General features: G+C 39.8%; 1 protein-coding gene across 4 annotated transcripts in view; it reads left to right on the top strand.

Moving 5' to 3' along the window:
* Window positions 1–27,988, top strand: part of ABCA1 (ATP binding cassette subfamily A member 1) — a 114,670-nt gene that overhangs the window by 80,360 nt on the left and 6,322 nt on the right. For all 4 annotated transcript variants that reach the window (XM_026718554.2, XM_087926460.1, XM_087926458.1 and 1 more), the window contains 27 exons: window positions 335–474; window positions 1,291–1,428; window positions 2,877–3,097; window positions 3,371–3,443; window positions 4,672–4,874; window positions 6,854–6,902; window positions 8,104–8,214; window positions 9,894–10,042; window positions 11,186–11,310; window positions 11,820–11,918; window positions 12,525–12,714; window positions 14,515–14,609; window positions 15,892–15,924; window positions 16,842–16,947; window positions 17,185–17,259; window positions 18,594–18,763; window positions 19,014–19,191; window positions 19,925–20,040; window positions 20,128–20,272; window positions 21,193–21,316; window positions 21,993–22,122; window positions 23,846–23,966; window positions 24,367–24,429; window positions 24,994–25,100; window positions 25,877–26,018; window positions 26,983–27,117; window positions 27,790–27,893. In XM_026718554.2, coding sequence (XP_026574339.1) covers window positions 335–474; window positions 1,291–1,428; window positions 2,877–3,097; window positions 3,371–3,443; window positions 4,672–4,874; window positions 6,854–6,902; window positions 8,104–8,214; window positions 9,894–10,042; window positions 11,186–11,310; window positions 11,820–11,918; window positions 12,525–12,714; window positions 14,515–14,609; window positions 15,892–15,924; window positions 16,842–16,947; window positions 17,185–17,259; window positions 18,594–18,763; window positions 19,014–19,191; window positions 19,925–20,040; window positions 20,128–20,272; window positions 21,193–21,316; window positions 21,993–22,122; window positions 23,846–23,966; window positions 24,367–24,429; window positions 24,994–25,100; window positions 25,877–26,018; window positions 26,983–27,117; window positions 27,790–27,893 — 3,342 coding nt within the window. The remainder of the gene's footprint in view (window positions 1–334; window positions 475–1,290; window positions 1,429–2,876; window positions 3,098–3,370; window positions 3,444–4,671; window positions 4,875–6,853; window positions 6,903–8,103; window positions 8,215–9,893; window positions 10,043–11,185; window positions 11,311–11,819; window positions 11,919–12,524; window positions 12,715–14,514; window positions 14,610–15,891; window positions 15,925–16,841; window positions 16,948–17,184; window positions 17,260–18,593; window positions 18,764–19,013; window positions 19,192–19,924; window positions 20,041–20,127; window positions 20,273–21,192; window positions 21,317–21,992; window positions 22,123–23,845; window positions 23,967–24,366; window positions 24,430–24,993; window positions 25,101–25,876; window positions 26,019–26,982; window positions 27,118–27,789; window positions 27,894–27,988) is intronic.

Here is a 27,988-nt window from a genome sequence, read left to right as displayed (position 1 = left end):
CTTCTAGAAGCTGCACTCAAGGAAGAAAAGCATCTGTCTGCGAGAGAATTGATTAGGAAATACTGGGATAGATAATAAATGGTCTGATAAGCTGCAAGAAACCTTCTTTGATCTGTGTATAGATGGCCTTTTAATTTCCCCCACTTATAGGCTGTTTTAAAACACCTAGACATCAGATTTTATATCATGTCAACTATGGCTGGCTTTCAAAAGTATAACTGGGAAAATGGCCTATGGTAGGCATAGCCTCAATTTTCAAAATAGATTAACAGAACTAAACAACGCATACTGTATTTAATGTGTTTTTTCTCACCCGTTTCTCCCTTTTGCCCAGGCTGACAGTGGAAGAACACATTTGGTTTTACGCACGCCTGAAGGGGCTGCCGAAAAAGTTGGTGAGAAAGGAAATGGAACAAATGGCTACGGATGTTGGCTTGCCTCACAAACTCAAATCTAAGACAAGCCAACTCTCTGGTAAATTGCTATTATTCAGTTATTTAGTGTTGCTTATCTACATCCCTGTAGAATATAAGATGTTGAGAGTTCTCTGGGCTGATAAATCATTGTTCTTCTTTTGTAAGCTACAAGGGGACTTTCAAACTCTTAAGAGATGTTGTACATCTTTGTACACCACATTCTGTTTAATTGTGGGTGGTAGATGGAGAAGAAAATGGGAAGAAAAAAGCATGGAGGGTGGTGTCAGTTGAGCAGAAAACATGAAGATTCCTTCTGGATGGTCAGAAAAATTCAGAAAATTGCTCTTCTCCTCTATATCCTGTGAATTTACAGGATCTTCCTTAAGGAATTTAATGAATTAAAGAAAAAGAAAACCAAGCTCTCATTTCAAAATGACCCATCCATATTTGAGAAATCATTGCTATAGAATGGCAAGAAAAATCCAGTGGTGTCTAGTCTGGAAGTATTTTTCTTAAATTAGTCTCCTAAAGGCGTGGATGTGTCCTTCCTCAAATTACATAATAATTACTGGTGATGTAGCTCATCTGAAGGATATTTAATTGGGAAAGTCTATTTCAGTCATAACATGCCTGCGCACTTGCTTCCCTATTGGGATATATTCATAGTATTCCCTATTGGGATATATTCGCATAATAGTTAGTTCTTCATATTTACTTATTAATCAAATTTACATGGCCACCCATCTCATGAAAAATGGCGTACGACAACCAGATGAAATCACACACATATAAAAGAATTGTTATGAGAATATAAAAACCTTAAAACATGAAAGTATCCCCAGAGAGCCTAAATCTGTCCAAACTTGTCTCCTAGGTGGCATGCAGAGAAAACTTTCAATAGCCCTGGCCTTTGTAGGTGGTTCTAAAGTTGTCATTCTTGATGAGCCAACAGCTGGGGTGGATCCATACTCCCGAAGAGGAATCTGGGAGTTGCTCTTGAAATATCGACAAGGTATTCTTTAGTCTTGCGGATCAGTGAAATTTTGGATGCTTATGGTCATTTGTCAGAAGCAAAATTTTTAGATAGAAAAGAGCAGAGGTTTAGTGGCAGAGTCTGCAGGAGGCTCCAATTTCTGTTACCTCCAGTTTTGAGCTAGGAAAGAGTCCACTCGGAAACCCCAGAAAGCAATTGCTGGCTATTAAGCTTGCTCAGACAGTGATCTGATTCTATACAATTTAAATCTAGGTTGTGTATTTTTATTTCCCTTCTTTGTGTGCAAGAATGAAACACCTTAATTATATGCATTAAGAAGATCACTAATTTTATTCAATATTCCACATAACGTAACTGTAGTTCAGGGCTAGTCAACCTTTTTATACCTACCACCCACTTTTGTATCTCTCTTAGTAGTAAAGTTTTCTCTAACTGCCCACCGGTTCCACAGTAATGATGATTTGTAAAGTAGGGGACAAAACCCCTACCGCCCACCATGAAAGCTGGAACACCCACTAGTGGGCGGTAGGGACCAGGTTGACTATCACTGCTCTAGATGAACTGTCAAGGAATGATTGCCAAAGATTTCTGTGCAGAATAGCAATAGCAATAGCAACAGCACTTAGATTTGATATACTGCTTCACAGTGCTTTACAGCCCTCTCTAAGCAGTTTACAGAGTCAGCCTATTGCCCCCAACAGAGTGGGTCCTCATTTCACCCTCCACGGAAAGATGGAAGGCTGAGTCAACCTTGAGCCTGGTGAGATTTGAACTGCCAAATTGCAGGCAGCTGGCAGTCAGCAGAAGTAGCCTGCAGTATTGCACTGCACCACCAAGGCTCAGAAGATTGGGCAGACCTAAGTCAAAGATTGCTCTCCAAGATCTTCTAGATGAAACCTTTTTAGTCTTGCTAACATTTTGGTCGGAAAAATCAATCACTATTGCTTTTCTGATGTCTCAAGTTAAGATGTCTCCCAGCCCAACAATCTGCAATCTTTTAAACTAGAGCAGCTAAGATTCGAAAGTGGGACTTTCTGCAGTGCTACAGGTGTTCTCTTCCACTGAGCTATGGATGTTCCTCATGAGGTAGTGTTTGAATAGGCTGTGGTCCTCCAGTTGAACCTTCAGTTATTTGTAAAGTTGTGCAGAGGAGAAAGAACTTGATGGTAGTGGCAACAATCCTGTGCTTTAATCAGTGGGCAATAATAACATTGACATCAGATTTCAGCCAGCTCTAATGGCAGATCTTGATCTTCTATATCTTCTTGCTATGGCTTTTGTGAGAACATCTGCAAGGCTCTTTGGATAAGCATGGGACCACCACGATTGTGTGGGAAAGTTAATTTGTTCCTATTTTCCTGGTGTTCATTTACTGTCCCCGAGCTGTTCTTTGCTCATGTAAGGAAAACAGAACTCACATGATCTCTAAGCTTCCCTGATAGTTGTATGTTTCTTTTGAATTGTAGGTCGCACTATCATTCTCTCCACCCACCACATGGATGAGGCAGACATCCTTGGAGACCGAATTGCCATCATATCTAATGGCAAACTTTGTTGCGTTGGCTCTTCTTTATTCCTGAAGAACCAGCTGGGCACAGGATACTACCTGACCTTAGTCAAGAAGGATGTGGATTCCTCACTCAGCTCCTGTAGAAACAGCAGCAGCACAATATCTTACCTGAAAAAGGTAGGAGCTGTTGCCAGTATGGGCTAAAACAATCTAAACAGACGGGGCTTCTGAAGTATAATAACTTCTTTCTTGGGGTGTGTAATCATACAAAATATTCAGGAGCACAATGGGACAGTCTAAAGACATAGCAATATTCTGATTTCTGATTGGTTTGATTTCAATGCCTGCCTTGCTTGCTCTGGTGTTAGAGTTGCAGAGTTCTTAAAATATATTTCCTCTTGATCTTCTTGGGCTAAAAGATTTTTCCATTACTTTTTCTTCTTTAACTAGGATGACAGCATTTCGCAGAGTAGCTCTGATGCGGGCCTTGGGAGTGATCATGAAAGTGACACCCCGACAATAGGTAAGGTTGTTTCTTGCATACTGAACGTCTGCACTTTGTTTGGCTAGATGGGGAGTTCTTAATCCCCAGTGTGATAGAATGTTGATCTTAATTTTCTTGGCATTGAAAAAAAAAAAATCCAAAGTCTGCAGCATTGATAAACTATGAATCTAAGCAAGGCGAGTTAAAAATGTAGGCTTAGCTTCTGGCAGTTGCCTCTCCTTGATGGGCTTTTGTTGCTGGTTAATGTGGTGGCAAGATTCTTCTCTCCTCCTACATCCTGTAACATCTGCTCTTTTAAAGAGGGCCTCTCCCCTTAGAATAGATCTGGGAAGAGCATAGGTAGCACCCGCTACCCTTGTGGCCCAAGGGAACTTTCTCTGTTTCTTGATAACCTTTCCATGGACAGATGAAGCCCTTCTATCCATGGAAATCAAAGTGTGTCTAATTTTCTATTGTGAATTCAATTATTAGATTTAGAATAATTTTATCGTCATTTTGAATATACACTAATTGGCATACATTAAAATGAAATTTTGTCTGTCATTCACCCGTAAGCTGTATGTTCCATTATCGTATCCAACCCATTCAATTATAGAGAATGAAGTAACAATCTCTGGGGCATCCAAGAGTTGGGTAAGAATAGAATAGAGTAGAGTAGAGTAGAGTAGAGTAGAGTAGAGTAGAGAATAATAGAATAGAATAGAATAGAATAGAATAGAATAGAATAGAATAGAATAGAATAGAATAGAATAGAATAGAATAGAATAGAATAGAATAGAATAATAACTTTATTGTCACTTTGAATGTACACTAATTGGCATACATTAAAATGAAATTTTGTTGCGTACAGCTCTCAAAGGGTCTCCACCTCCAATGTACACTACATAAACATGACTAAATAAATAAATTCAAAATTATGCATATACCCACTTATATTATATGACATGGAGAAACAACAAGTCTAGTTAGGATGTGCATGGCAAGAAAAACGAATCTTATGAGTTTACCAGACAGATGATGGCATAGGGAACTAGGCTGTTACAGAATCTGATAGTCCTGCTAGAAATACTTCAAAAATCTCCTCCCTCCTTTTCCCTATTATTGTGCAATGAATTGGTTGTTGTTATCTTATATTGGTTCAACTCCCCAAGATAAGCATTTTAGCAATATCCGATACAAACATAATGCTCAGTTGGTACAGCTAACGCAACGGCAGCAAATTTGATGACTCATTGCGTTCTTCTAGATGTATCTGCAATTTCTAATCTGATTATGAAGCACGTCTCAGAGGCAAAGCTGGTGGAAGACATTGGCCACGAGTTAAGTTATGTTTTGCCCTATGAAGCTGCCCGAGAAGGAGCTTTTGTGGAGCTGTTTCATGAGATTGATGACCGCCTCTCTGACCTGGGAATTTCCAGCTATGGCATTTCTGAGACTACCTTGGAAGAGGTATGTGATAGCAGCTATTCTGAAATCATCCCTAGCTTGGTTTGCTCCCAGTGAGGTGTGGCTGAGATACATATATTTATTTATTTATTACTTGTTTTTATTATTAAATCCCTACACTGCCAACCTCACCTAAGGGACTCTGGATGGTTTAGAACAAGAGTTTCAAACTAGATTTCTTCAAGGGCTGGATCAGCATTGTAGTTCTTCTCTACGGACCAGTCGGGGTGGGGGGTAAAGACGGAACAGATGCCGCCTGCAGCACCCTGCCAGCCAAAATGGGGCATGGGGGGGCTGCACGTGGCTCCCCCATGCCCCAGGGTGCAGCAGGAGACCGTCCAGGCTGAAAATGGAGTGCGGAGGGCCGCACGCAGCCCTCAGATGCCCCGTTTTGGCTGCAAGAGGCACCACGGTCCAGTCCTTTGCTATTTCCAGGCCGGTCCCGGGGGCCAGATTTAAGCAACCTGTGGACCAGATCCAGCCCACAGGGCCTTGAGTTTGACACCCCTGGTTTAGAACAACATAAATACATCAATATGAGGAAGAGCTCAGATTAAAAAAAAAACCAAGTTAAGAAGAAAGTTGAAATTTACCAGTTAACAGTGAAAATCAGAATTAAAAAATTCAGAAAGATAAAAAAAATTCAATACGGCAGAGACAGTGCCCTCAAGTCACCAGCCATCCCCAGCACGGCAACACACACCCCATGGTAATTAGCAAAGCCAGGTCTTAGCACTCTTCCAGAGGATCGACAGAGTGGAGGTTTGCCTCAACTCTGAAGGTCAGATGTCCCAAAGGGCAAAAGCAGAGAAAGCCTTCCTCCTGGATCCTGCCAGTCAATATTCTTTGACCAATGGGATATGCGGCAAGCAGCATGTCCTTTCCTGCTTAACTAAGTGGGATGGATCAATGTAATTGGGAAGAGACAGCCCCTCATGTCCCCTGGTCCAATAATAATAGCCTTCTTGCATTTGGTAGAGGGGTATGCTTCCAAAACATACCAACACCCATTCTCATAAAATGAATCGCAGTGTTGCAAAACTGTGTTTTGTTTTTTCTCGTGGGGGGAAATGTAATAGAAATAAATAGTAATAGTAATAAATACAAACATAAGAACTGTGTGCTATTCATGGATTTAATTCTCCAATTCTATGAGCTGCGGTCAGGGAATATCTCCACATGAGGTTAGGAACTTCATCTCCACGGATATTACTGTGGGCTATGCTAAGAGCAGTTCTGCCTCTGGATTTAATTTACACTACTTATCAGGGCATCCATGCATGGCGGTACAGGACTAATCAGAACTGCCATCTGTGAGGTTGGCAAAAACCTAATCTTTCCTTCCAGCTTTCGCAACTTTAAGATGGACAGACTTCAACTTCAGTGGAGGAATTCTGGGAATTGAACTTCACATGTGTTAAAATTGACAAAATTGCCCAAATCGCCATTATTTAACTGCTGTTAAATAATGCTCCCGCTTCCAATTTCTCCCAAAACAACAACCCTGTGAGGTAGATTAGACTGAGAATGAGTGACTGGCCTATAATTGTCCTGCTGGCTTTCATACTTAAAGTGGGATTAGAACTCATAATCTGCCAGTTGCTAGTCCAGTATCTTCACCACAACACCAAACTGGAATATCTTATATAGAAATATACTTAGAGCCATGGTGGGGCAGTGGTTAGAATGCAGTACTGCAGGCTACTTCTGCTGATCACCGGCCGCCAGCAGTTTGGCAGTTCAAATCTCACCAGGCTCAAGGTTGACTCAGCCATCCATCCTTCTTAGGTCAGTAAAATGAGGACCCAGATTATTGGGGGAAATATGCTGACTCTGTAAACCTCTTAGAGAGGGCTGTAAAGCACTGTGAAGCGGTATATAAGTCTATTGCCATTGCTATACTGTAGAGCCTCTAAAATAGATCCTACAAGGTAACTTAGCATAAAGCAGCATAGATTAAAGCCATCTCTTTTGTATTTCAGATTTTTCTCAAGGTGGCAGAAGATAAGGGTGTGGATGCAGAGACCTCAGGTAAACAGCAATGATTGTGCAAAACTGGAAAACTTTAGCTAATATAACAACTGAGTTGTGGATTAGTAAAACTTGTTCAATTACCACATTAGAAAAAAAGTTAATGAAATTTCAGAAGAGAAACCACAGTTGCATTACTTGGTTGGCTGGTTTTTATGATTTACCTTAATAACAATAGATTATAATCTGGTATATTGTTTATTTATAATAACTTTTCACATGTATAGTGCCTAATTTTATTTAGGTGATGGATTTTTAAATTATTTTTTATATTCCTTTTTTTAAAAACGTATCTCGGAATTATGTAAATGCAGCTGCATGACATTGTAAAAGGAAGAAATAAACTAACTTCTCCTTGAAAATAATTATAACAATAAACAATATTATTAATATAACATGCTGCCCTTAAATCTCTACTGTTGTACGTACATTAAATGTTCTTTTCATGTGGTAGCCCTTAATGTCTAGCTATTGTATTTGAAACTTATGGAGCAAGAAAGGTTTATGCCAGCAATGGGGATTTCCAGAAAGATCTGTCAGTAATAAGGTGATTGATAATGTGAATGGGATTGATATATCTGTCAGCATCTTTCAAATGTTACAGCTTCCATATGAAAATATTTTGACGTGTGCTAAAAGCTGGTACCATCTACAAGATGTACAAGCCCTAGAATCAAAGAACCATGAAATGAAATCACTCAGCAAATGTTGATGAGATTGGCCTTTGGATGCCCAGTTCTGAACCAAACCTGCACCCACGTGTGCTTCTATCCCATTGCCCTGGGATAGAAGTGTCGCTTCCTTGAAGCAACTTTTATTTCTTTTCTGGGAAATTCCTGGCTGGGCAAAACTCTTAAAAATAAAAGGAAAACAGGGAAGAAAACATACAAGTGTAATGTCTATGAAGATTCTCAGTCATCCAGGTCATAGTTTGTCCCCAAGGTGCTTTTTTCAAGAGGCAACTAGACTTTCTTTGTTTTTCTTTGAAGACGTTTTGCTTCTCATCCAAGAAGCTTCTTCAACTCTGACTGGATGGTCACCATCCAAGAAGAAACTTCTTGGATGAGAAGTGGAACATCTTCAAAGAAAAACCAGAAAGTCCAGCTGGCTCTTGGGGAAAAAAGCACCTTTGGGACATACAAATATAACAGTTAGGGGAGCGTGACTTCAATATTGATAGAAAATAAACTTTTCTTTTCAGACGGCACATTACCTGCTAGAAGAAACCGAATCTTTGGAGACCGACAAAGCTGCCTTCGTCCATTCACAGAGGATGACGCTTTTGATCCCAACGATTCTGACATAGATCCAGGTAGAGTAGAAAGTTTCCATGTTTCTCTGCATGTATGAGATTTAAAAGTATGCTGTACGTATACCTGATGACCAACTGTAAGCTGAGGATCATTTGCTGTGCATGATTTGTTGATTATATTTGAGATAAGGACTTTGAAGTTATGGATAGGTCGTTGTTATTCAGGGGAATATCCAGGGGTGGGATTCAAAAATCCCAACAACTGGTTCACTGCCCAGTTGCTAGGTGGGCGTGGCTATAGTGGGCGTGGCCTACCGGAACTTCCGGGAGGGCCATTTTTCGCCTTCCCAAGGGTCTGGAGGCTTCCCTTGGGCCTCTGGGAGGGCAAAAACGGCCTCCTCCGGGCTCCGGAAGCCCCCCAGAAGCTGGAAACAGACCCATTTCCGGACTTCTGGTATTTCTGGAAGGCCCATTTTTCCCCCCTCCCAGAGCCTCTGCGCAGACCTTGCACTTACTTGCATCGAAAATGGGCCGAATGGAGACTCCTGGGAGGGGATGGGCAGGATGGGCGGGACCAGCCGCTTGGTTCAACTACCAGTTCAGTGAACCAGATGCAAACTTAACATCCCGTTCACCTGAACCAGTCCAAACTGGTAGAACCCCACCCCTGGGAATATCATCTCCCAACACGCTCATGTTTGGAAGAATTTGGATGAACTTCACGCATGCACATAAAACCCAGTGTATGCAACTTGAGACCCAAGAAACAAGAGGCCACCCCAGTTTAACACGAGAGTTAATTTACTGATGATCCTTCCTTACTAACCAGCAATTGGGACCAGAATTTCTGTTGCTAAGCAGAGCCGAGGTGAAATATGACGTAACCATACTACTTAGTAATGGCAGTTCCATGTAGTCCCCGTTGCATTCGTTAGGCGAGGACCTCAGGCTTCTTGTGCCTTACCATGCTTGCCTTGACTTTATCTCCCCGCCCCTGCCTGTCTCCCTCCCGTTTCTGCCTTCTGGCTGCCCTGAATTCACCATTTACTGCCCCCTTCTGCCTTTCATTGTCTTGTGCCCATTGCTGGCAAGGCGCGCTTGGCCAAGGCAGCCACTTACCTTCTCGAAGCTTGAATATGAACGGATATATATTTGCTTTGAAGCCTACTTGATGCAGCCTACAAAGTGGTAGTGAATAATCAAGCGATGTGCATGTCTGCATGTGAATCAACCTTTGTCAAAATAAACCAATAACAATACAGGGGGAAATTGGTAGCTGATTCTGGAAAGGTCAGTTCCCCGAACCTTATCGCTGGAACTTTATAGTTAGCATCAAAGAAATGCCGTTGCCAGGATGCTGTTTCAGCCACTAGATTTCCTTTGGAAAGGTGTTTTTCTAGCTCCAGCATGGCTTCCAGTTCCAAAATTTCTCTGTTGCTTCAGGTCATTTGGAGGGAAAATTTAACTGCTGCAGAGATGGAAAATGTACCAGCTCTAACAACCCTACCTGATGTTCCTGAACTGCAACTCCTAGCCTCTTTTTAAATATTGACCATGCTGTCTGGAGCCCTTGGGGGTGTTGTAGTGCAGTTATGTCTAGTGAGCCATACAATTCTCCTATGCTAAATAAGAGAGGAAAGGTTTCTAGTCTCCAAGCAGATGCTTAAACAAGGTGTTCTTTCTTAGAAGATTAGGGAAATAGATAAAAGCTTCGTTGACTCTCAACCTTTTCCCTGCAGAATCTCGGGAAACTGACCTTCTGAGTGGAATTGATGGCAAAGGATCCAGTCAGATGAAGGGCTGGAAGCTGTTCCACCAACAGTTTGTAGCTCTGCTTTGGAAGCGGTTGCTTATTGCCAAGCGCAGCAGAAAGGGCATCTTTGCCCAGGTGAGTTGGGTTCCCTCCAAAGGGTTCAATTCTACACGTAGTCCTCAATTTACAACCACAATCGGGATTGGTACTTCCATTGCCAAGTCATGCCCAATTTCACCATCTTTTTTTTTTTTTTAAAAAAACCATGGTTGTTAAGCAAAATGGCTGCAGATGTTAAATGAATTATGGGGTCATTAAAAAAAATATCTAGCTTCCCCATTGACTTGACTTGTGAGAAGCCAGCTGGGAAGAGCACACAAATGGCGATTATGTGACCATGTGGGACACTGCAACGGTTGTAAGTGTGAGCTTTTTTCACTGCCTAACTTTGAATGGTCCTTAAATGAATGGTCAGAAGTCAAGGACTACCACTACAGGAATTTCAAAAACTGGTTCCTTTTATGCTTAGTAAATCAATTACTACTGATCACTAATAGCAATAGCACTTAGACTTACGTACCGCTTTATAGTGCTTCATAGCCCTCTATAAGCAGTTTATAGAGGCAGCCTGTTGCTCCCCAAAATCTGGGGGGGTCCTCATTTTACCCACCTCAGAAGGATGGAAGGCTGAGTCAGCCTTGAGCCTGGTGGGATCTGAACTGCCAAATTGTGGGCAGCTGGCTGCAGAAGTAGCTTGCAGAAGTGCACTCGAACCACTGCGCCACGGAGGCTTAGTTTTCTCAGTGGGAAATTTGAATGCTGGTGGTTTACACATAACGGGTTAAAATCAGATTCTTATTTCCCATCCAGTACCAATATATATTAAACTCTATATTGACAAGAATGCTAATTTGAAGGATGAGTAATGCTTTTCTGGGTTTTTTTTTTTCTGCTGAATTATATCACATCAAAGTTTTAAAGCATTTTAACGTGGGATGAAATTTGAAATGTGGTGAGGGGGAAGGCCATGTTCTTTGGAAGGATTTTCCTCCCACCCCAAAAATAGTGCAATTATTTGCTTTTTCCCCTCCGGAATGACTCACTTCCTTTGCTATTGAATGGCAGTATGACAAAGGAATCTGCAGTTCAGTTTGACATTGCTGATTAAATATTGGAAATAGTAGGAGTGGAATTTTTAACATGGTGTGGAAAGCTTCTTCGTTATTCTTGAAGAATTTTGTGAGCCCGTTCTCTTCCCTCCTATCTGCCTCATTTCAGATTGTCCTCCCTGCCATCTTCGTTTGCATTGCTCTTGTCTTCAGTCTGATTGTTCCTCCCTTTGGAAAATATCCCAGCCTAGAATTGCACCCATGGATGTATGGTCAGCAGTACACATTTATCAGGTAAAAAATTAAACCTCGCTGTCATAGGAATCAGGCGACTGATCATCGTTGCCTGGTGTTCTCCCTCCCCCTTTGGGTGGGTGGGGAGGGACCTCTGGAGCCTGAAGGGCCTTCTGAGATGCATTGGTGGCACATCTGGGGCCTCATTATGGTCGTGCCCTGGGCAGTGGCTCGGCCTTGGTTTCAGGGCTGGGGTTGTGCACGCAAAGTTAAAAAACTTTGATGTAACCAGTACGTTACGGTGTGGAGGCTAAAACTCACAGATTATCAGATGTGATAAACAATGCAAGACCAATTTAACACCAGGTTATAAATACATCATATCATATTCTTCTGGGAAATCATACTGGAATTTTGAATGGAGATGGAAATAAACATGGAAGGGCCATGGAATTAATTTGAAGGGACATTAATCTTGTTCCTGAATTGTTCCTATTTGTCTGTTTCTGTTTCCTCTGCCTTTGAATTTAATTTTAAGCTTTGATGGTTTCCTTTTGGTGCACCCACAGCAATGATGCCCCAGAAGATGCCACTACTCAAAAGATTTTTAATGCTCTTCTCAGCAAACCTGGTTTTGGGACCCGTTGCATGGAAGGATACACCATTCCGTAAGTGGAATATTAGCAAAGCACTTTTTAAAATGAGCACTTTTTTCTCTAGTTAAGAACTAGAGAACACTTGAAATTCATTGTGGATCTCTTGGCAATTACTTGTATGACTGTGTTGTGTGTTGTGTAATTCTGGCAGAAATACAGATTGCAGCTACAGAATGTGGTTTATGTTCTTAAAATTCTGTTAATGTAGTTTTTTGGTTTATGTTGTTAAATTCTATCAAGAATGTGGTTTATATTCTTAAAATTCTGTTAATGTGGTGTTTTGGTTTATGTTCTTAAATTCTGACAAGAATTACTTGCTCTGGAATGTATACTGAACTTATACTGAAACTGCAACTGTCAGAAATCCTAACTGGTGTAAACTAGTGGTTGACCTGATGGAAAATTTGGGTAGCTGCAGGCCCCAAAGGCCCCAAACTGAGCAAGTCTATTCTAGCATAATAGTTTATAACAACATAACTGGAACGGCTTGGGCAAAGCTCAATAAAATCTTAGCAGCGACACAGGTTGCTACTTATTTGTTTTAAGGTGGAACTCTTAAGATTTCTGTATAAGATTTCTGAATGAAAGTCTTTTCTTTTGGATTTTTTTTTTTTACAGAGAGGCTCCTTGTTCTGTGGGAGAAGAAGAATGGAGCCAAGCTCCAGTGCCTGAAAATGTCATTGAAATCTTCCAGAAAGGCAATTGGACAATGGCGAATCCTTCCCCATCGTGCATATGTAGTAATAATAATATAAAGAAAATACTTCCAGTGTGCCCTGCTGGGGCTGGTGGTCTACCTCCTCCTCAGGTATGTTGTTAACACTTGAGATACACTTTCTTCCAATCCTAATACTTGGCAGCTAAAACATCCTGCGAGGAGGTAGGGAAGTAGATGGATAGACTGTAGATAACTGAATTTTTTCATTGATGTAATCCATTTATAAGCTGCTGTGGCCATTTGGGGTGGTACACAACCATATAATGAATACACTTTTTTTAAAAGGGAAAACTATAGTTCCTAATGCAGATATCAACCTCAGCTAAGAGAGTCATAAATAACCCTGTGAAGGTTTTCTGGAATAGCCAGATCTTTGGAGCTTGCTTAAAACCAGTCTCTGGGCCATGTGTTTTCAGGGATGATGTTGTTCCAGAGGAGAAGAATCAACCATAGAAAGCTCTGTCTCTGAATCTTATAATACGGCATTGTTTCAATTGTTTCATTGAGACTTCCAGGAAAGAATGGTGATTAGACCACCTTTTCATAATCCCTTTCCAAACAACAAGAGGACTTGAGCTTACCCACAGGTGCACCAGACAGTTGCTCCTTGTGAGGAGATCATAAAACACTGATCTCTGGCAGGTTCAGAGCTCTAGGAGATGAAGAGCCTGGGTTTGTCTAAATATTGAAGGATATTTTTAAACAATGAGCCCATTGTAAGAATAAATGCATCTATAACGAGATTGTGTTTAAAAGAGGTTGTGGAAGAGGAACAAGTTTTACAAGGAAGAGAACTGATCTGAACATGGATATAAAAGCGACAAGCTACAAGAATTCTATGGAAAAAAATGCTACCCTTAACACGCAAAAGAAACAAGTGGAATTAAATTAAGTAGTAATTAAAGGGGATATAAAAATTACAAACCAAGAGAGTGACCTGGATAATTTTTCTATACTGGAGTTACAAAAACAAAACAAAACAAAACAGGCCTGTTAAATGTTTGGAGAATTTTGTGAGAAAATAAAAAGAAAAAAAAAATGAAAAGAAATCAAGTTCTGGGACATTATTTGAAGAGATAAAGATTGTTAAAAATAAAGGGAAGGGAGTTAAAGTTGGTTTATTTGATCAAGTTTAAAATAGACATGTTGTTATCTCTGGTAACCCTTAATCGACTTTTGCTTATCAGGACAGAATGATGAGGCTTTAAAGCTTTATTTATAGGTCAAGATGAGCTATGAAACGAGATAATTTGATGATGTGATGTGATGAATTACTAAATTTACACTTGCTGTGATGAAGGGGAAAGGCATTTCTTTATATATTTTCTTTTCTAATTCATTTTCCCACACCTTCAATTTTTTCCTTTCCTTTTTAGTTTGCATTCATTTCTATTGTTGCAATTATGGTTTTTAAAATAAAATAAAATAGATATTAAAAAAGAAGCTAGTCAATTATGCCAAATCTTACAAGATGAACAGAGACAATTGGAGAAAGGGGGGCTTGTAAATAGTTCTACACCCCCATGAAGGTTATTAGAGATACAGTCAGAACCTTTAACTTGTAGAGCTTGCGAAGCAGAGATGTCACTTGGGCATAATGAGCTGAACCCATAACCACCTGGCCTACTATATTTATATCATTGGAATATAAAGTATTAGAATGGAGAGGAAAAAAAGAAATTTTGAAATTAAAACCTAGTGTTAGCTAATATATTTAATATATTTCAGAGGTTTCATGACCTCTGGTGTGGATGGAAGATGGAATGTAGATTATTTTACAGAGGATTTGGATTATTGATTTCTATAATCAATGACAATAAGGGTAGCTGAGGACCAATCATATCCCAGCTTATTCAGAGTTCTATTTTTCTCTTCCTGCACTGTCTACAGAGAACCCAGAAAACCACCGATATTCTGCAGAATCTGTCGGGGCGCAACATTTCTGATTATTTGGTGAAGACTTATGCACAGATCATTGGGAAAAGGTGCTTCATCTTGCTTATTGTTGCTACTCTTCTTCCTTTATAGCAACTTTTACTCTGATTATCAAGCTGTTGTTTACACAGTGATGCCATTCTGAGGAACATAGCAAAATTGATGTCTTATCAAAATGCTTGTAATTGCTTGTAATTTTTAAGTGAAATTTGGTTTGGTTTGGTTTGGTTTGGTGGTTGGTAGTTATGTACAAGGGTTATGAATTAATGCACATGGATACCCTTTTATCTCAATGACTCCACTGCTTGCCAAGTAACCAGGTAGATGCATACTTAAATATCTAATAAACCACTTCATGTGGTTTATTAGATATTTCACAAGTGCAGTAGTGCAAGCTTCCTGTATTCAAGCAACCAACTGATTGATAGGTTGTGAACAGAGTATTCCTTTTCCTATCAAGAAAAGGAACACCAAGAAAATGATGACACCTTGCTAATTTGATGCTTTTTGGACAGCCAACCAATGGGGAGAGGCAGCAGTTATGGCAGGCAGCCCAGCTGGTGGTGAGGCCATATGTGGCTTGCAGGTTGACCCTTGTGGCTTTAAGATGTTGCGATCAATTCATACATTCTTTTTTTTAAAAGATCAATATTTATTCTAACAATTGCTTCAGCCCTTCCTAGTGAAGGAGGAGCCTATGGTATGACTCCTCCTGGAATTAAGTTTAACACAGGGAATATCAGTCTGTCACACAACATGTTTTCTCAGGTCAGCATTTTTTCTACGGTGACATTTTCTCTTCTAAAAACTGATGAAATGATTTCAGAAAAATTGTCGTTTTTGGTAGATTTCCCACCATCCCTTTAGATTCTTTCAAATCCATCTTGGTGTTTTCCAAAGCCTGTTTTACAGTATCACTTGATGCGGTTTTGCTGAGGTGGATTTCAGAAAGTAACACCGATCAAAACTCCATTGAACAGACCTGTTCATGTAGCCCAGGGTGCTGTGGATGACAGACTTATATCTTATTTATAAAATGAAGGCCAGTTTAACAATTGCTGCATCTCAAAAGCATTATGGCTACATGCTAAATATGTTGAAAATCCACATGCTCTTTTTCTGCCTGAACTTTCAAATAAATATTCTCACTATACCCTGTCAGAGTGAACAACAATTAAAGGGTTTATTTTAAGGGATACACTATATGTTACTCTGCACCTTTCTATTGAGAGGGCTTTTAAATGAAATGTGTTTCTCCCTATCTTATAAATATTGGAACTGGTTGACTTAGACCTAACATAATGAGCTTTTCTTTGGTTTTTATACCCACAGTTTGAAGAGTAAGCATTGGGTCAATGAGTTCAGGTAAATATCTCCCCCCTTTTTGTGAGTGTCATCCAATCTTAAGAGCTTTATTTGTATCTGTGATTATTTTTTATGGGTTTTACCAGTTTGGCTTTATTTTTAGGCCATTCCTTACCCAGTCATTTATTCAAACAATAATGTGATGTAGCTGCACTTTGAGAGGCGATAGTCACCCACTAGAATGCATGAAATGAGTGTTCACACATTGCAGTTACATTTGTTTTATTTTATCCATAACTGATTGAAGGAGTTGTAATGTCCAGACTCATATGTAACTCTGAGCCATAAACCATAGTTTACAAGCAAAAATAGCTGGGTTCATACAATATGCCAAACCCAAACCTGTTTATTATCATTTGGTTTAATTTATTTGGTGTATATATTAAAAACCATTGATTGTATGTAGATGGGTAAGAAACATTGTTGAGGCAAAGTTGAGGGTAGAAATGAAAGAAAAAATGTGTGAACCAGTTAAAACACTTATAATCAACACTTATAATACTATAACCAGCTATTCTGTAACTTGCTACGTTGGACATTCCAAATTGGAGAGAGAGAGGCCAATGAATAATACCCAAATGCAATTTCATAGTTCACCATTTGTTCTATATGAATCTCACTTTAATGAAGGAGGAAAGTGTGGTAGCTGTGAGAAATATCTATGTGGCTGCTTTTCTTTTTGTTCATGTGTGACAGAGACCTATCTCCTGATTTATCTATAATCAGGGTTCCCCCTCTGTGTTACATATAAACAAACACACTTACCTTTGCTGAAGGTTGCAGCATATTTTATTTTATTGTCTTGCTCAATACAAGGCTTTAGAAAGCCGTACATCTTGCCAAAAATACAAAGTCATTGGGTAAGAAACATTTACAAAAATAGCCTTCTAACAACTGCTTATTTCATCTGTTCATAGATATGGTGGCTTTTCATTGGGAGCCAGTGGATCTATTGTGCTTCCTCGAAACGATGAGGTCAATCATGTTATCAATCATGTGAAGAAAATGTTGCAAATTACCAAGGTAAATAGCTAAGGAATTTCACTGTTAGAGTAAAAGTTGTTTCAGGAGGATGCTTGGAATTTCTGCTCCTTTTCGAATCCATATATCCGTCATATGTTGGGGATACAGCAAAATAAAATAAAATAAAATAAGCACATAGATAGCATCCTCGCTGATATGATTATTAAGAAGTCAGTGGGGAGGTCAGTGGGGTTATTTTTTAAAAAAATTGGATTAAAGTTTCATTTTTATTTTTAGGGGAGTGCCGCTGAACGGTTTCTAAACAGCTTCCAGAACTTCATGAAAGGCCTAGACACAAGTAAAAATATTAAGGTATCAATTCCACTTGACTGATTTCAGGACCATATTGCTTAGACATCTTGAACCACCAAATAGCATTTCCCCAAATTTAGGGGGAAAAATGTCTGGAACAGGGTGGGATTCGTATTTTTTTTTAACTACCAGTTCTGTGGGCGTGGTTGGGTGGGCGTGGCATGGCTTGGTGGGTGTGGCAGGGGAAGGATACTACAAAATCTCCATTTTTCTCCTGACTCTTCGGGGAAGGTTACCGCCAGTTCTCCAAACTACTCAAAATTTCTGCTACTGGTTCTCCAGAACTGGTGAGAACCTGCTGAATACCACCTCTGGTCTAGAATTAAAATTAAAAACATAGTTCATTATGATATCCACACGGTTGACTTTTGTGATAAAAATTTTTATTTTCAAAAAGCCCCTTGTTCAGCTACTGTTTGAAGTTACAATGTGATTCAGGCTCTTGGAATGTATAATGTTGCAGTATTCTGTGTCATTGTGATCATCATTTATGATCTTCACTGCTGGCTTCTGACAAGCGAAGTGAATGGGAGAAACAGCAGGTCACAAATGATGATCATGTGACTTAGGGACCCTGCCACTGTGTGCGATTGCATAACAATGGCAACTGGGACTAAGGCTACTGCCATTGTAAATCAGTGTAGTCATGTGATGTTGTGCTTTGTGATCATGTCACAGCAATGGAGTTGCTGGTCCCAATTACTATTTTTAAGTGAGGACTACCTCTATGCCCCTCCAGGAGTTATTAATCTGGAGATGATTCTTGACTAGCAAAAGACAAGCCAGAAATGTGATTCATACCAAGTAATAAAAAGTGATCTTCTATGACGCACAGATAATTCTGCTGATCTCATCAGGCCCAACAGATTATGGTGGTTATAAATATCTTTGACAATCCTGAATTTAGGATAGGTCTTCCAACAAAATTTAGAAACAACATATACAGAACATATGAATTATAAACACAGTCAATTGCATTGCCCAACTTCCTCACTCTGTTCACCTAGAATCATAAACTCTGAAAACAATCCCCTCAATTTTATTTCCTGCCAGAAATATCCGTGCATGGCATTTTTTCAAATCAGTAGACACTTAGATATCTGTGTAGACCAGAAACCAAGAAAAAGCTTGCCCAAGGCAAAGAATAATTAGTATATTAGAAATATTAATTAAAACTAACTTCCCATTTCATATAACTGTAGCCTCTCTCACATGCAAACTTCTGAAATGCACCAAGGAAGCCAATGGGAGCCTATGATTTTTATCCTCAAATCTGAGGTCTCCTACCCAATGACTAATGCTCTCTCAGTTAAACCCAGATGTTTCCTTTTCAGGTGTGGTTTAACAACAAAGGCTGGCATGCGGTTGCCGCTTTTGTCAATGTGATCAACAATGCCATTCTCCGCGCCAACCTACAAGATGGAGAGAACGCAAGCAACTATGGCATTACGGTCTTCAATCACCCGCTGAACCTCACCAAGCAGCAGCTCTCTGAAGTTGCCCTGTAAGTCTTGAAATGACTGCATGAAGGGTGGAAGGGAAAGGAACAGAGAGGGGAGATGAAAACGGACCTCTCGTGATCAAAGGAGCATTAAGTCTGAAGTCTCTCTTCACCTAGTTTCAGCAACATAAACTAAGATTTCAGTTATAGTTATCCTCTTTTTAAAGTATGTATTTTCATTAAGAATCTGGCTGAATGAGTCAAAAAAAATCAATTTGTCACCTTTCCATCTTTCTGTCTTTCTCTTTACTAGGATGACTACTTCAGTAGATGTTTTGGTCTCCATCTGTGTCATCTTCGCCATGTCCTTTGTCCCAGCCAGCTTTGTGGTTTTCTTAATCCAGGAGCGGGTCAGCAAAGCCAAACATCTCCAGTTCATATGTGGTGTGAAACCAGTGATTTACTGGGTGGCCAATTTTGTATGGGATATGGTAAGGCCATATTTAGTTTCTGTTCCTTTTGGTCATAGTCTGCAACAGTGCAGTTGCCATGCAGGACTTTGAACCCGTATCATACCCTGGCTTGTCAAAGAGTAATATAGAACCTGATCTGAAACAGTAGATGGTGGTATAGGAATACACATTATCTACATATCAGAAGCCAGCTGTTATTTCTAAGGATAGGTTGCAAAAACCATATAGACTAGAGGATGGTGGTGCCACAGAACTGATTGTTTAGAAATGAGACTAAGTAACCCTGATGAGTTTCAGTTTCATTACAATTTCAACCATGTTCCAGCCCTATGTGTATAAGAACATTCAGACTTGATGTAACAGTTGTGGAGATAGCAAGTACTGTAGAATGCACTGAATCTGAAAGCTGACATAAATTGCATTGAAAAAAAAACAAGCAGACTTTGTGGGGATTGGGGTTTGATCCAATCAAAAAGAAAGAAAAAGGAATTGCAAGTATGCAAACCCAAACACTTTGGATCGTGAAGAATATCAGACATCCTTTCTCCTTTTCTGTGGTTCCATCAAGTCCTCTTATACTATGATCAATTTGTATCACCTTTGTCTCATTGTAGTTCGCTTGAGAAGATCTAATTCTTAAAATGCCATGCCATGGCCATCTACTTTGTAATTTAATTATAATATTAATTTGCATCTTTTAATCTGGAGCTCTTCTGATTCTCTTTTTTTTTCTTTTTTTCGAAACTTACAGTGCAACTATATCATTCCAGCAACTTTGGTCATTATCATCTTTGTCTGCTTCCAGCAAAAATCCTATGTATCCTCAACCAACCTCCCAGTGTTGGCACTTCTACTTTTGCTCTATGGGTAAGGAAGGCTCTTTAGATTCAGGTGTGGGCAACCACTCATGTAATGGGTGAAGAGATCTCAATGCTTGTCTGTATTCTTTGCCAGGTGGTCCATCACTCCTCTCATGTACCCAGCATCTTTTATATTCAAGATTCCTAGCACGGCATATGTGGTGCTGACTAGTGTAAACCTCTTCATTGGCATCAATGCGAGCGTAATCACTTTCGTCCTTGAACTATTCACCAGCAGTGTGAGTTTTCACCAAATAAAACAACAGTGGCATTTGGTTTTTCTGCAGAATTGATTCTGTTGTGTCTCGGTGTCAGATGAATGTGGGAAACAAGGCATATTTGTGTTACCACACTTAGGACTTCTTCCTAACTTTTCTAAAGGTGTAATTGAAAGGGGAGAATCTGAATTTATCAATGCAGTGGGAGATACATACTTTTGTACTATTGGCGAAAGGTAGAACGTAGCACAATTGAGATGGCTATTAGAAGATGCAGGCTTTGCTTGGATGCTAATTCATAAGCAGGAGAAATCTACCCAGTTAGTTTAGTAGAAGACTTTAATAGAAGTCTTTTCCTACAGAAGAATGAGGGAAGAAATTGGTACCTTCCTCAGTAGTTGTCTTTCTCAATTCTTAAGTAGTTTAGAGAGCTTCAGAGAAGGGTTGAATTATCCTCTCTATTGGTAGAAGCATCCTATAGTAACCACTGTCTGAAATCTGTACTTTTGAGTGAGCGAGCATACATTGTGAAACGGAGCTTACATTCAAACTGTGAGCCTGGACTTATGTCCATTCACCACTGAAATAGTAGAATCAAAACAAATGGATCCTAACTCTGCAGTTAGATTTGCCAATCCTGTCCCAAGGCAGGCTATCCTTTTTAATTTTGAAAAGCAAAGAAAAACACCGCTTTGTTCCTTTTTATCCGGATGATTGATTGATTTAAAGAGGAAAAAAGCCAAACGAAGGGGTAGATTTATCCTTTTGCCCTAAACCTTTTACATTTTAAGCCAAAGCTAAGGGACTAGTTTAAATTGTTTAAGTCTTCATGGTTGTTTAATTCTTTCAGTGCTTTCTGAGCTACAGATCTGCTGCCTTTGACATCTGTTCTGTTTGTAAATGTTCAAGCTGCTGATCGCTTGGCTTTTGTTGTTCTTTAGAATTTCAACAACATCAATGACATCCTGAAGTCCGTGTTCCTCATCTTTCCACACTTCTGCTTGGGGCGGGGCCTAATTGACATGGTGAAAAACCAAGCAATGGCAGATGCCCTCGAAAGGTTTGGTAAGCAAGATGCTGCTCACAGTTTAGGATTTCACTGCCTTCGCCCGGAGTGTATTCTATTCTGTTTTTCTTCCTATTTTTTTGAGCTCCAAAGCAGAAGTAACCTTTTAGGTTAACGTTTTATCAATAAGGCAGAGACTTTTGTGGACTACAGCTCAGTTCATTAGATGCCTGGAGTGGCTAAACCAGAGGTCTCCAAACTTGGCAACTTTTAAGATTTGTGGTCTTCAACTCCCAGAATTCCTCAGCTAGCTAAACTGATGAAATTTGGGCAGAGGGGAACAGCAAAAGAGAAAATAAGGTGGGGGTGATTAGGTAGATATGGGTTACATTTATGATAGATTACAACTCCACCAATTAATCCCTTTTAATATATTAAATAACTGTAGCTTGAAATCTTTTTTTTAGTCTGAAACTACTGAGCTCTTTTTCTAATGTTTGGCTATCATAGGCTAACCGGCTTCTCCTCCTACCATGTCTGTTTTGTAATGCATGTCTTAAGTTTTTAAAAGAGGAACAGAATTATGCTTTCTCCATCCCAATCAATATTAATTTATCACTTCATTTTGGCGCATTGTATTTGAAACATCCGTGGAAATGGTGGAGATATATATAGCAGTGGCTTCTTGGGGAACTTTGTGAAGGCTGAAACAATTTATCTGCTCTCTCTGACCAGGTGAGAATCGCTTTGTCTCCCCGCTCTCCTGGAACCTAGTTGGGAGGAATCTTTTTGCTATGGCTATAGAAGGAGCTGTCTTCTTTCTCATCACGGTGTTGATCCAGTACAGGTTCTTTATCAAGTCCAGGTAAGAAATCCTCTGTAACAATCAGTTCCTAGCATGTGGGAAGGGCGCATCGGTATTTTAGGGTTAGGCTGAGGCCTGAGGACCTAAATCAGACACCGACAATCTAGCGCCTTCCCAAGTATTTTTGGTGGGAGGACGTTTAACTCTGGTTCATTTCCAGTTCGTGCAGCCAAATATAAAGAATTATAAAAAGGTTATAATACTAAACCTCGAGAGGGGAGCATCTTACTGGAGGTAATTCTTGGGTTACGGCCCCTTCTTCCGCAACTGTTCATAGTTATCGATCAAGGGGAATTTACGACCAGTCCTTGGAATTGGGGCTATTCCATGTCCCCGCAGTCATGTGATTATGATTCGGGCACTTCGTAGCTCGGTTGCAATTCCAACAGTTGCGCCATCCCTATAGTCACGTGATTTGTCATTTGCAAACTTTCCTATTGGCTTCCTACAAGCAAGTCAAATGCAGGTGTAGAAGGTCACAAGTTGTTCCCGCTGCTTTTATGCCCACCCATGCTCCGTGACGTCCATCCACCTGCAGCTCTAGCCTGCTGGCCTAGAACTCTCACCTCTTCCCATGTTGCATCAGTTCCTTGCTCAAAGACTTCTGCACTCCTTGGATTACAATGACACCCAGGAACTGTTGATATTGCTGTTGATAAGCAATGCAGCCACATGATGTTGCACTTTATAACCTTATTGCTTAGCGACAGAAATTCTGTCCCCATTGTCATCGTAACCTGAGGCCTATGTGTAATGCCTGTTACAGAAGAACAACAGATGTTCCCCCTGAAAGGGTTAGAAGAGGAGAAATGAAGAATTAGTGTTAAGATCAAAAGCTGTACCTTAATTTTTTTATACCAATAACTCAAATGTATTTTAGAAGTTACCATAGACCTGGTTTCAGTGATACTCCTAGAACAGGGGTGGGCAAACTTTTTGGCTCGGGGGCCTCATTGACTTTTAAAATTTGACAGACGGGCCGGGTCAGCACAAGATACGATACATATAAAAAACTGCAAAATCTCCGCAAAATCAAGTCACTGCGCCTAATGCACCACCTGGTGTCGAAATGCCTGTCATTACAGGTCAAAATCAAATGAATGCAATCATTCAATCATTCTGTACCAATCTTCGGCGGGCCGGATTAAAAAGACCAATGGGCCGGATGTGGCCCGCGGGCCGTAGTTTGCCCACCCCTGTCCTAGAACTTCAAAGACCTTCATTTTTTTGTCTCTCCCCATACACCCCATCCATTTTGTCCTTAATTTCTCCTCATTCTACTCTTCCTATGCTAACGTATCAAATCCAGCTTTTCAATTTCAAATATTTCAATTAGCCACTGCAATTCTTCATCACCCTGATCTGCCAGTTATTTCATATAACTCAAAACCTAGATTTGTCAACAGCCAATCTTAATTGGGAAGCATTCTGTTCTTACAATGTGGCATAGATGTTTACTACCCCTAGACTTTTAGGCAAATGATTAAAGCATCTTGGGAGTTCATTTTAAAATGTTAAGATGGGATGGTAATTTCTGGGATGTGCCTTGGGCTCGCCTTTAACTAAGTGTGAGTTTTAACTTTCATAAATTGGGAGAGTCAACTAAATGTTCCATGTATGCTATGATGTCCAGTAGCATATCCGTTATGTAGCACAATTTGAAGTTCCAGTGCTGAAGTAAATTTTAATGCAATATATTTCTTTTTCACTCTGTTTCCCAAAGGCCTATCAAGGCAAAGCTTCCACCTGTGAATGAAGAGGATGAGGATGTGATTAGAGAAAGGCAGAGGATTATTGGTGGTGGTGGGCAGAGTGACATCTTAGAAATCAAAGAATTAACCAAGGTGAGGGAAACAACAAATAAAGTTGTGTGTGTAGGAAAATGGCATTTCTCTTTGAACATTTATACTTCTTGCCAAAAACTTGATTCTGAAACCTGCTGTGGATTGTCACCCCAATATTGCTGCTGAAGAGAATTTCTCCCATGAGGGAGTAACTATAAGTCATTCAATGTGTAAATTGAATTGAACCCCCTTTCAGGGCTTCGCTGAACAGAATTGCTCACATGTTAACCTGTGCATGGTTTTCCTAAAGAAGCTTGTAGTTGATGCAAATGGAAATAACTAATAAAAAGAAGATAAAAATCTGGAAAACCGTGCCTAGAAACAGAAGAGAGGTGAAGGAGTACAGTTTGTAAAACTGAATTGTTGTCATGTACAAACCAATTTCTGTTACTGTTTCCAGAGATACAGAATGAAACAGAAACCTGCCGTGGATAGGATCTGTGTTGGAATCCCACCTGGAGAGGTAAAGTCTTTCTGCTTGTAAATTTACTGTAATATTACTCAAGGATTAAATGGTAAATAAATAAAGCAATTACTAAAAAAGTCATATGGAATCCTGTAGTAATGGAAAGACTTAAGTATATGGCTACATCATGGTAGTGATGTGTAATGATTCCTTAATATTTTTTGCTTTGATTTTCTACACGTAATTGGTGCAGGTTTTTTTAAATCCCTAAAGCTATATAATTTTTATGTTTTCATAGCATGCAGGTTTTTTTGTAATTCATATAAGAATTGTGCAAGACCATTTAAAATTATCACCATGTTTTATATTAATGGGCACTGCTGGCCTAAGGGCCCCCTCATGAATTTGGGGGTTTTGTATGATAAATTTAGATATAAAACTGAGTCTGTTGGCTACCGCACTACAGAAGGACACTCACAATGCTTGGATTCTTTCTACATTTCAGAACAAATTAAATGGTTCTCAGATCCCGGCATTACTGTCGGGATCTATGTAAGAGAACTGTGGGGAAAGATGGAGGGGACATGGTGTGCTGATGTTGTAACTTGTAATCGTTTACAGTGCTTTGGGCTCCTGGGCGTGAATGGCGCAGGGAAATCTTCCACTTTCAAGATGTTGACTGGAGACACTGATGTTACAGGAGGAGATGCTTTTCTGAAGGGAAATAGGTAAGCAGTAAACTTTACAGGTAGAACTCATTTAGCAACCGCAATTGGGAACAGAAACTAGGTTGTCAAAGTAAAGCAGTTGTTGAGATTGCAGCTGTATTTATGTTCTTACTTCAGCTTTCCTTGGCTATATATGAAGATCATAAATATGAGGATTGGTAACAAAACTACTGTCTCATTACCATCACTGCAATTTGTGATTATTTATTATTATTATTGTTATTGTTGTTGTTGTTGTTGTTATTATTATTATTATTATTATTATTATTAAATACTCTGTAGTATGACTGTGATGTGGTGTTTGGGGGACTGTGCTGGAGTAGCTTTCAAATTTCATTGTATTCGTGGAATGCAATGACAATAATAAAGTTATTCTTCTTCTAGTCACTAAATGAGAACTACCTGTGGCTTTATCTACTTACCCATTCACAATTATAACTTAGCACAGAGTTCCCCAACCTTTCTGGGTTGTCAGCCCAGGGGAGGAGGGAGGGCAGGTGCTTTTATGCATGCATGTGTGCATGCAAACGAGACCGTGAGCGCTTGACAACACTAGCACGAGTGGTGTGTGTGTGCGTGTGTGCGTGCATGCACATGCACTGCACTGGCCGCCATTCATGCTGCCTGGTGGCCAAGAGGCCACGGCCCAGTAGTAGCCCATAGCTCTACTTAGCACATAGCTCTACTTCTGTCTTAGATGTTGAAGTCTGGGAATTCTGTCAGACAGCTGGAGCAAAACTGGCGAGTCTTTAAGAAGCGGTTTCATTTCTTCACAGTATTTTGTCTAACATCGAAGAAGTCCATCAGAACATGGGCTACTGTCCTCAGTTTGATGCCATTCAGGAATTGATGACTGGGCGAGAGCACCTGGAATTCTTTGCGCTCTTAAGGGGAGTTCCCGAGAAAGAAGTCTGCAAGGTAAAATGATTCAAGCAAAAGAACCGCACAACTTAATTGCCACCACAAATTCTCTTTGCCTGGTAATTAAACGGAGTGTACAAAAACAAGCATATACTTCCTGTCTCGTAAAGGAGACATGGCATACATGCTTTTTATGTTTCACCATATATTGTTATGGTGGCTTAGAAATAATACAAAATTATAAGAGAAAATTAAAAAAAACAGAGAAGATAGAAAGATCAGGCTGTTATCAAATTCATTTGTACCACATCCTACATCATTTCCAAGCCTTTGTAAGCTAAATTCCTTCCTAAATGTGGGGTATTTCACAATCTGGTCTTTGGGAATCGTAGTTCCCTTTCTGCAGGAAGGAAGGAAGGAAGGAAGGAAGGAAGGAAGGAAGGAAGGAAGGAAGGAAGGGAGGGAAGGGAAGAAGGGAGAGGAGAAGAGAAGAGAAGGGTCTTTCTTAGATTGCTTCTTGTATTTTCCATTCTCAAAAAAGGAAAATTGAATCTAATTTGTGAAAATAATTTTGACTTTCTTATGCATCTACAATCCCTCATGAATCCTCAGAAAATCTAAATGTTCTTCAATATAGTCTGTTTTGTGTATATGAACCATACTAAGTTGACTTAGGATATATAATAAGCCTATGCGGTTTCAAAGACAGAAAGGTGATTTGAAACACAAGGGGATATGCACATTGCATTGTCTACAACGTTTTGAATCAGGTGCTTCTTTTCCCAGGATCACACAGCAGCTTCAAAGAGCAGCCATGAGATTTAGAAAAGATGCAGCTGCTTTAAAGAGTTGCAGGCAGATACAATGTGAGGAACCTCCATATTCATAACATTTTTACTTTGAAATGGAAGTACTGCCCAGTCTTAATAGATAGCAGATTAATGAACAGGAGTTGAAGTATTGTCTGTTCTAAACTGGAGAGACCGCATTTCAATTCTCTTGTTGCTTTCCCATCTGGCAGGTTGGTGAATGGGCTGTCCGTAAACTAGGCCTTGTAAAATATGCTGAAAAATATGCTGGCACCTACAGTGGTGGGAACAAGCGCAAGCTGTCTACTGCAATGGCCTTAATTGGGGGGCCTCCTGTGGTCTTCCTGGTAAGTATAGGCATGATCAAAATAAAACATCTCATTAAAACTATGAAGACACCAAGAAGTGTGTCAACCAAAACTACTTTGCTGTCAGAAACAGATTATGAATTGCACCCCACCCCCCAACCTTATAGTGGAATTAAATCAGCGTGTTATCTTGGCACTTGACACATGCCATAATAAATACAATTCACCAACAATTTAGCTCTGTTAAAATTGATATGTTATCTCATAATGCAATTGAGATAGTTGATAAATTTCATTTTTTTCAATAGTCAATATTCTATTTCTAGAATCACTGTCTCTTCAGAGGCTGGTTAACATCTCTTGTCCTTCATCATGAGTCATACAGCTGGTGTCCTTTAGCAGTGCTTTATGGAGTATATCTCCTTCTGCATGTTGACAAATGAAAGAGGCAGCTTCTATGATCCTTTCTCCCTACCACACTATTTTCAGAGTATATTTTTTTTTAAATGAGAAAAATTCCAAGTGCCATTTGCATTCAGATTTACGAATAGTTGGGATTTTCACTAATTTCATTTGGCACCTTATTCTGGGAAATGTACAGTATGATTGAATATTAAGCCCTTGTCTTCTGTAGTTAAACCTGGTTGACAATAAGCACTCTGCTATGGCAGTAATGCTGACACCACTGCATTTATTCTGTGTCAATTGAAGGATGAGCCAACTACAGGAATGGATCCCAAAGCCCGGCGCTTCCTTTGGAACTGTGCCTTGAGCATCATCAAAGAGGGAAGGTCCGTGGTCCTTACATCTCACAGGTAAGTGATATAGCATACAAAAACCGCTTGGCATGATTTTCGACTGAGAGCCCATTTATTCTCCCTTTAATTGTGACATATGTTAGAAATGTAAC

The sequence above is a fragment of the Pseudonaja textilis genome, chromosome 2 (assembly GCF_049901715.1).
Source record: "Pseudonaja textilis isolate UNSWEBS1 chromosome 2, rPseTex1.2, whole genome shotgun sequence".
Lineage (NCBI taxonomy): Eukaryota > Metazoa > Chordata > Lepidosauria > Squamata > Elapidae > Pseudonaja > Pseudonaja textilis.
This window is presented reverse-complemented; position numbering and strand designations above follow the sequence as displayed.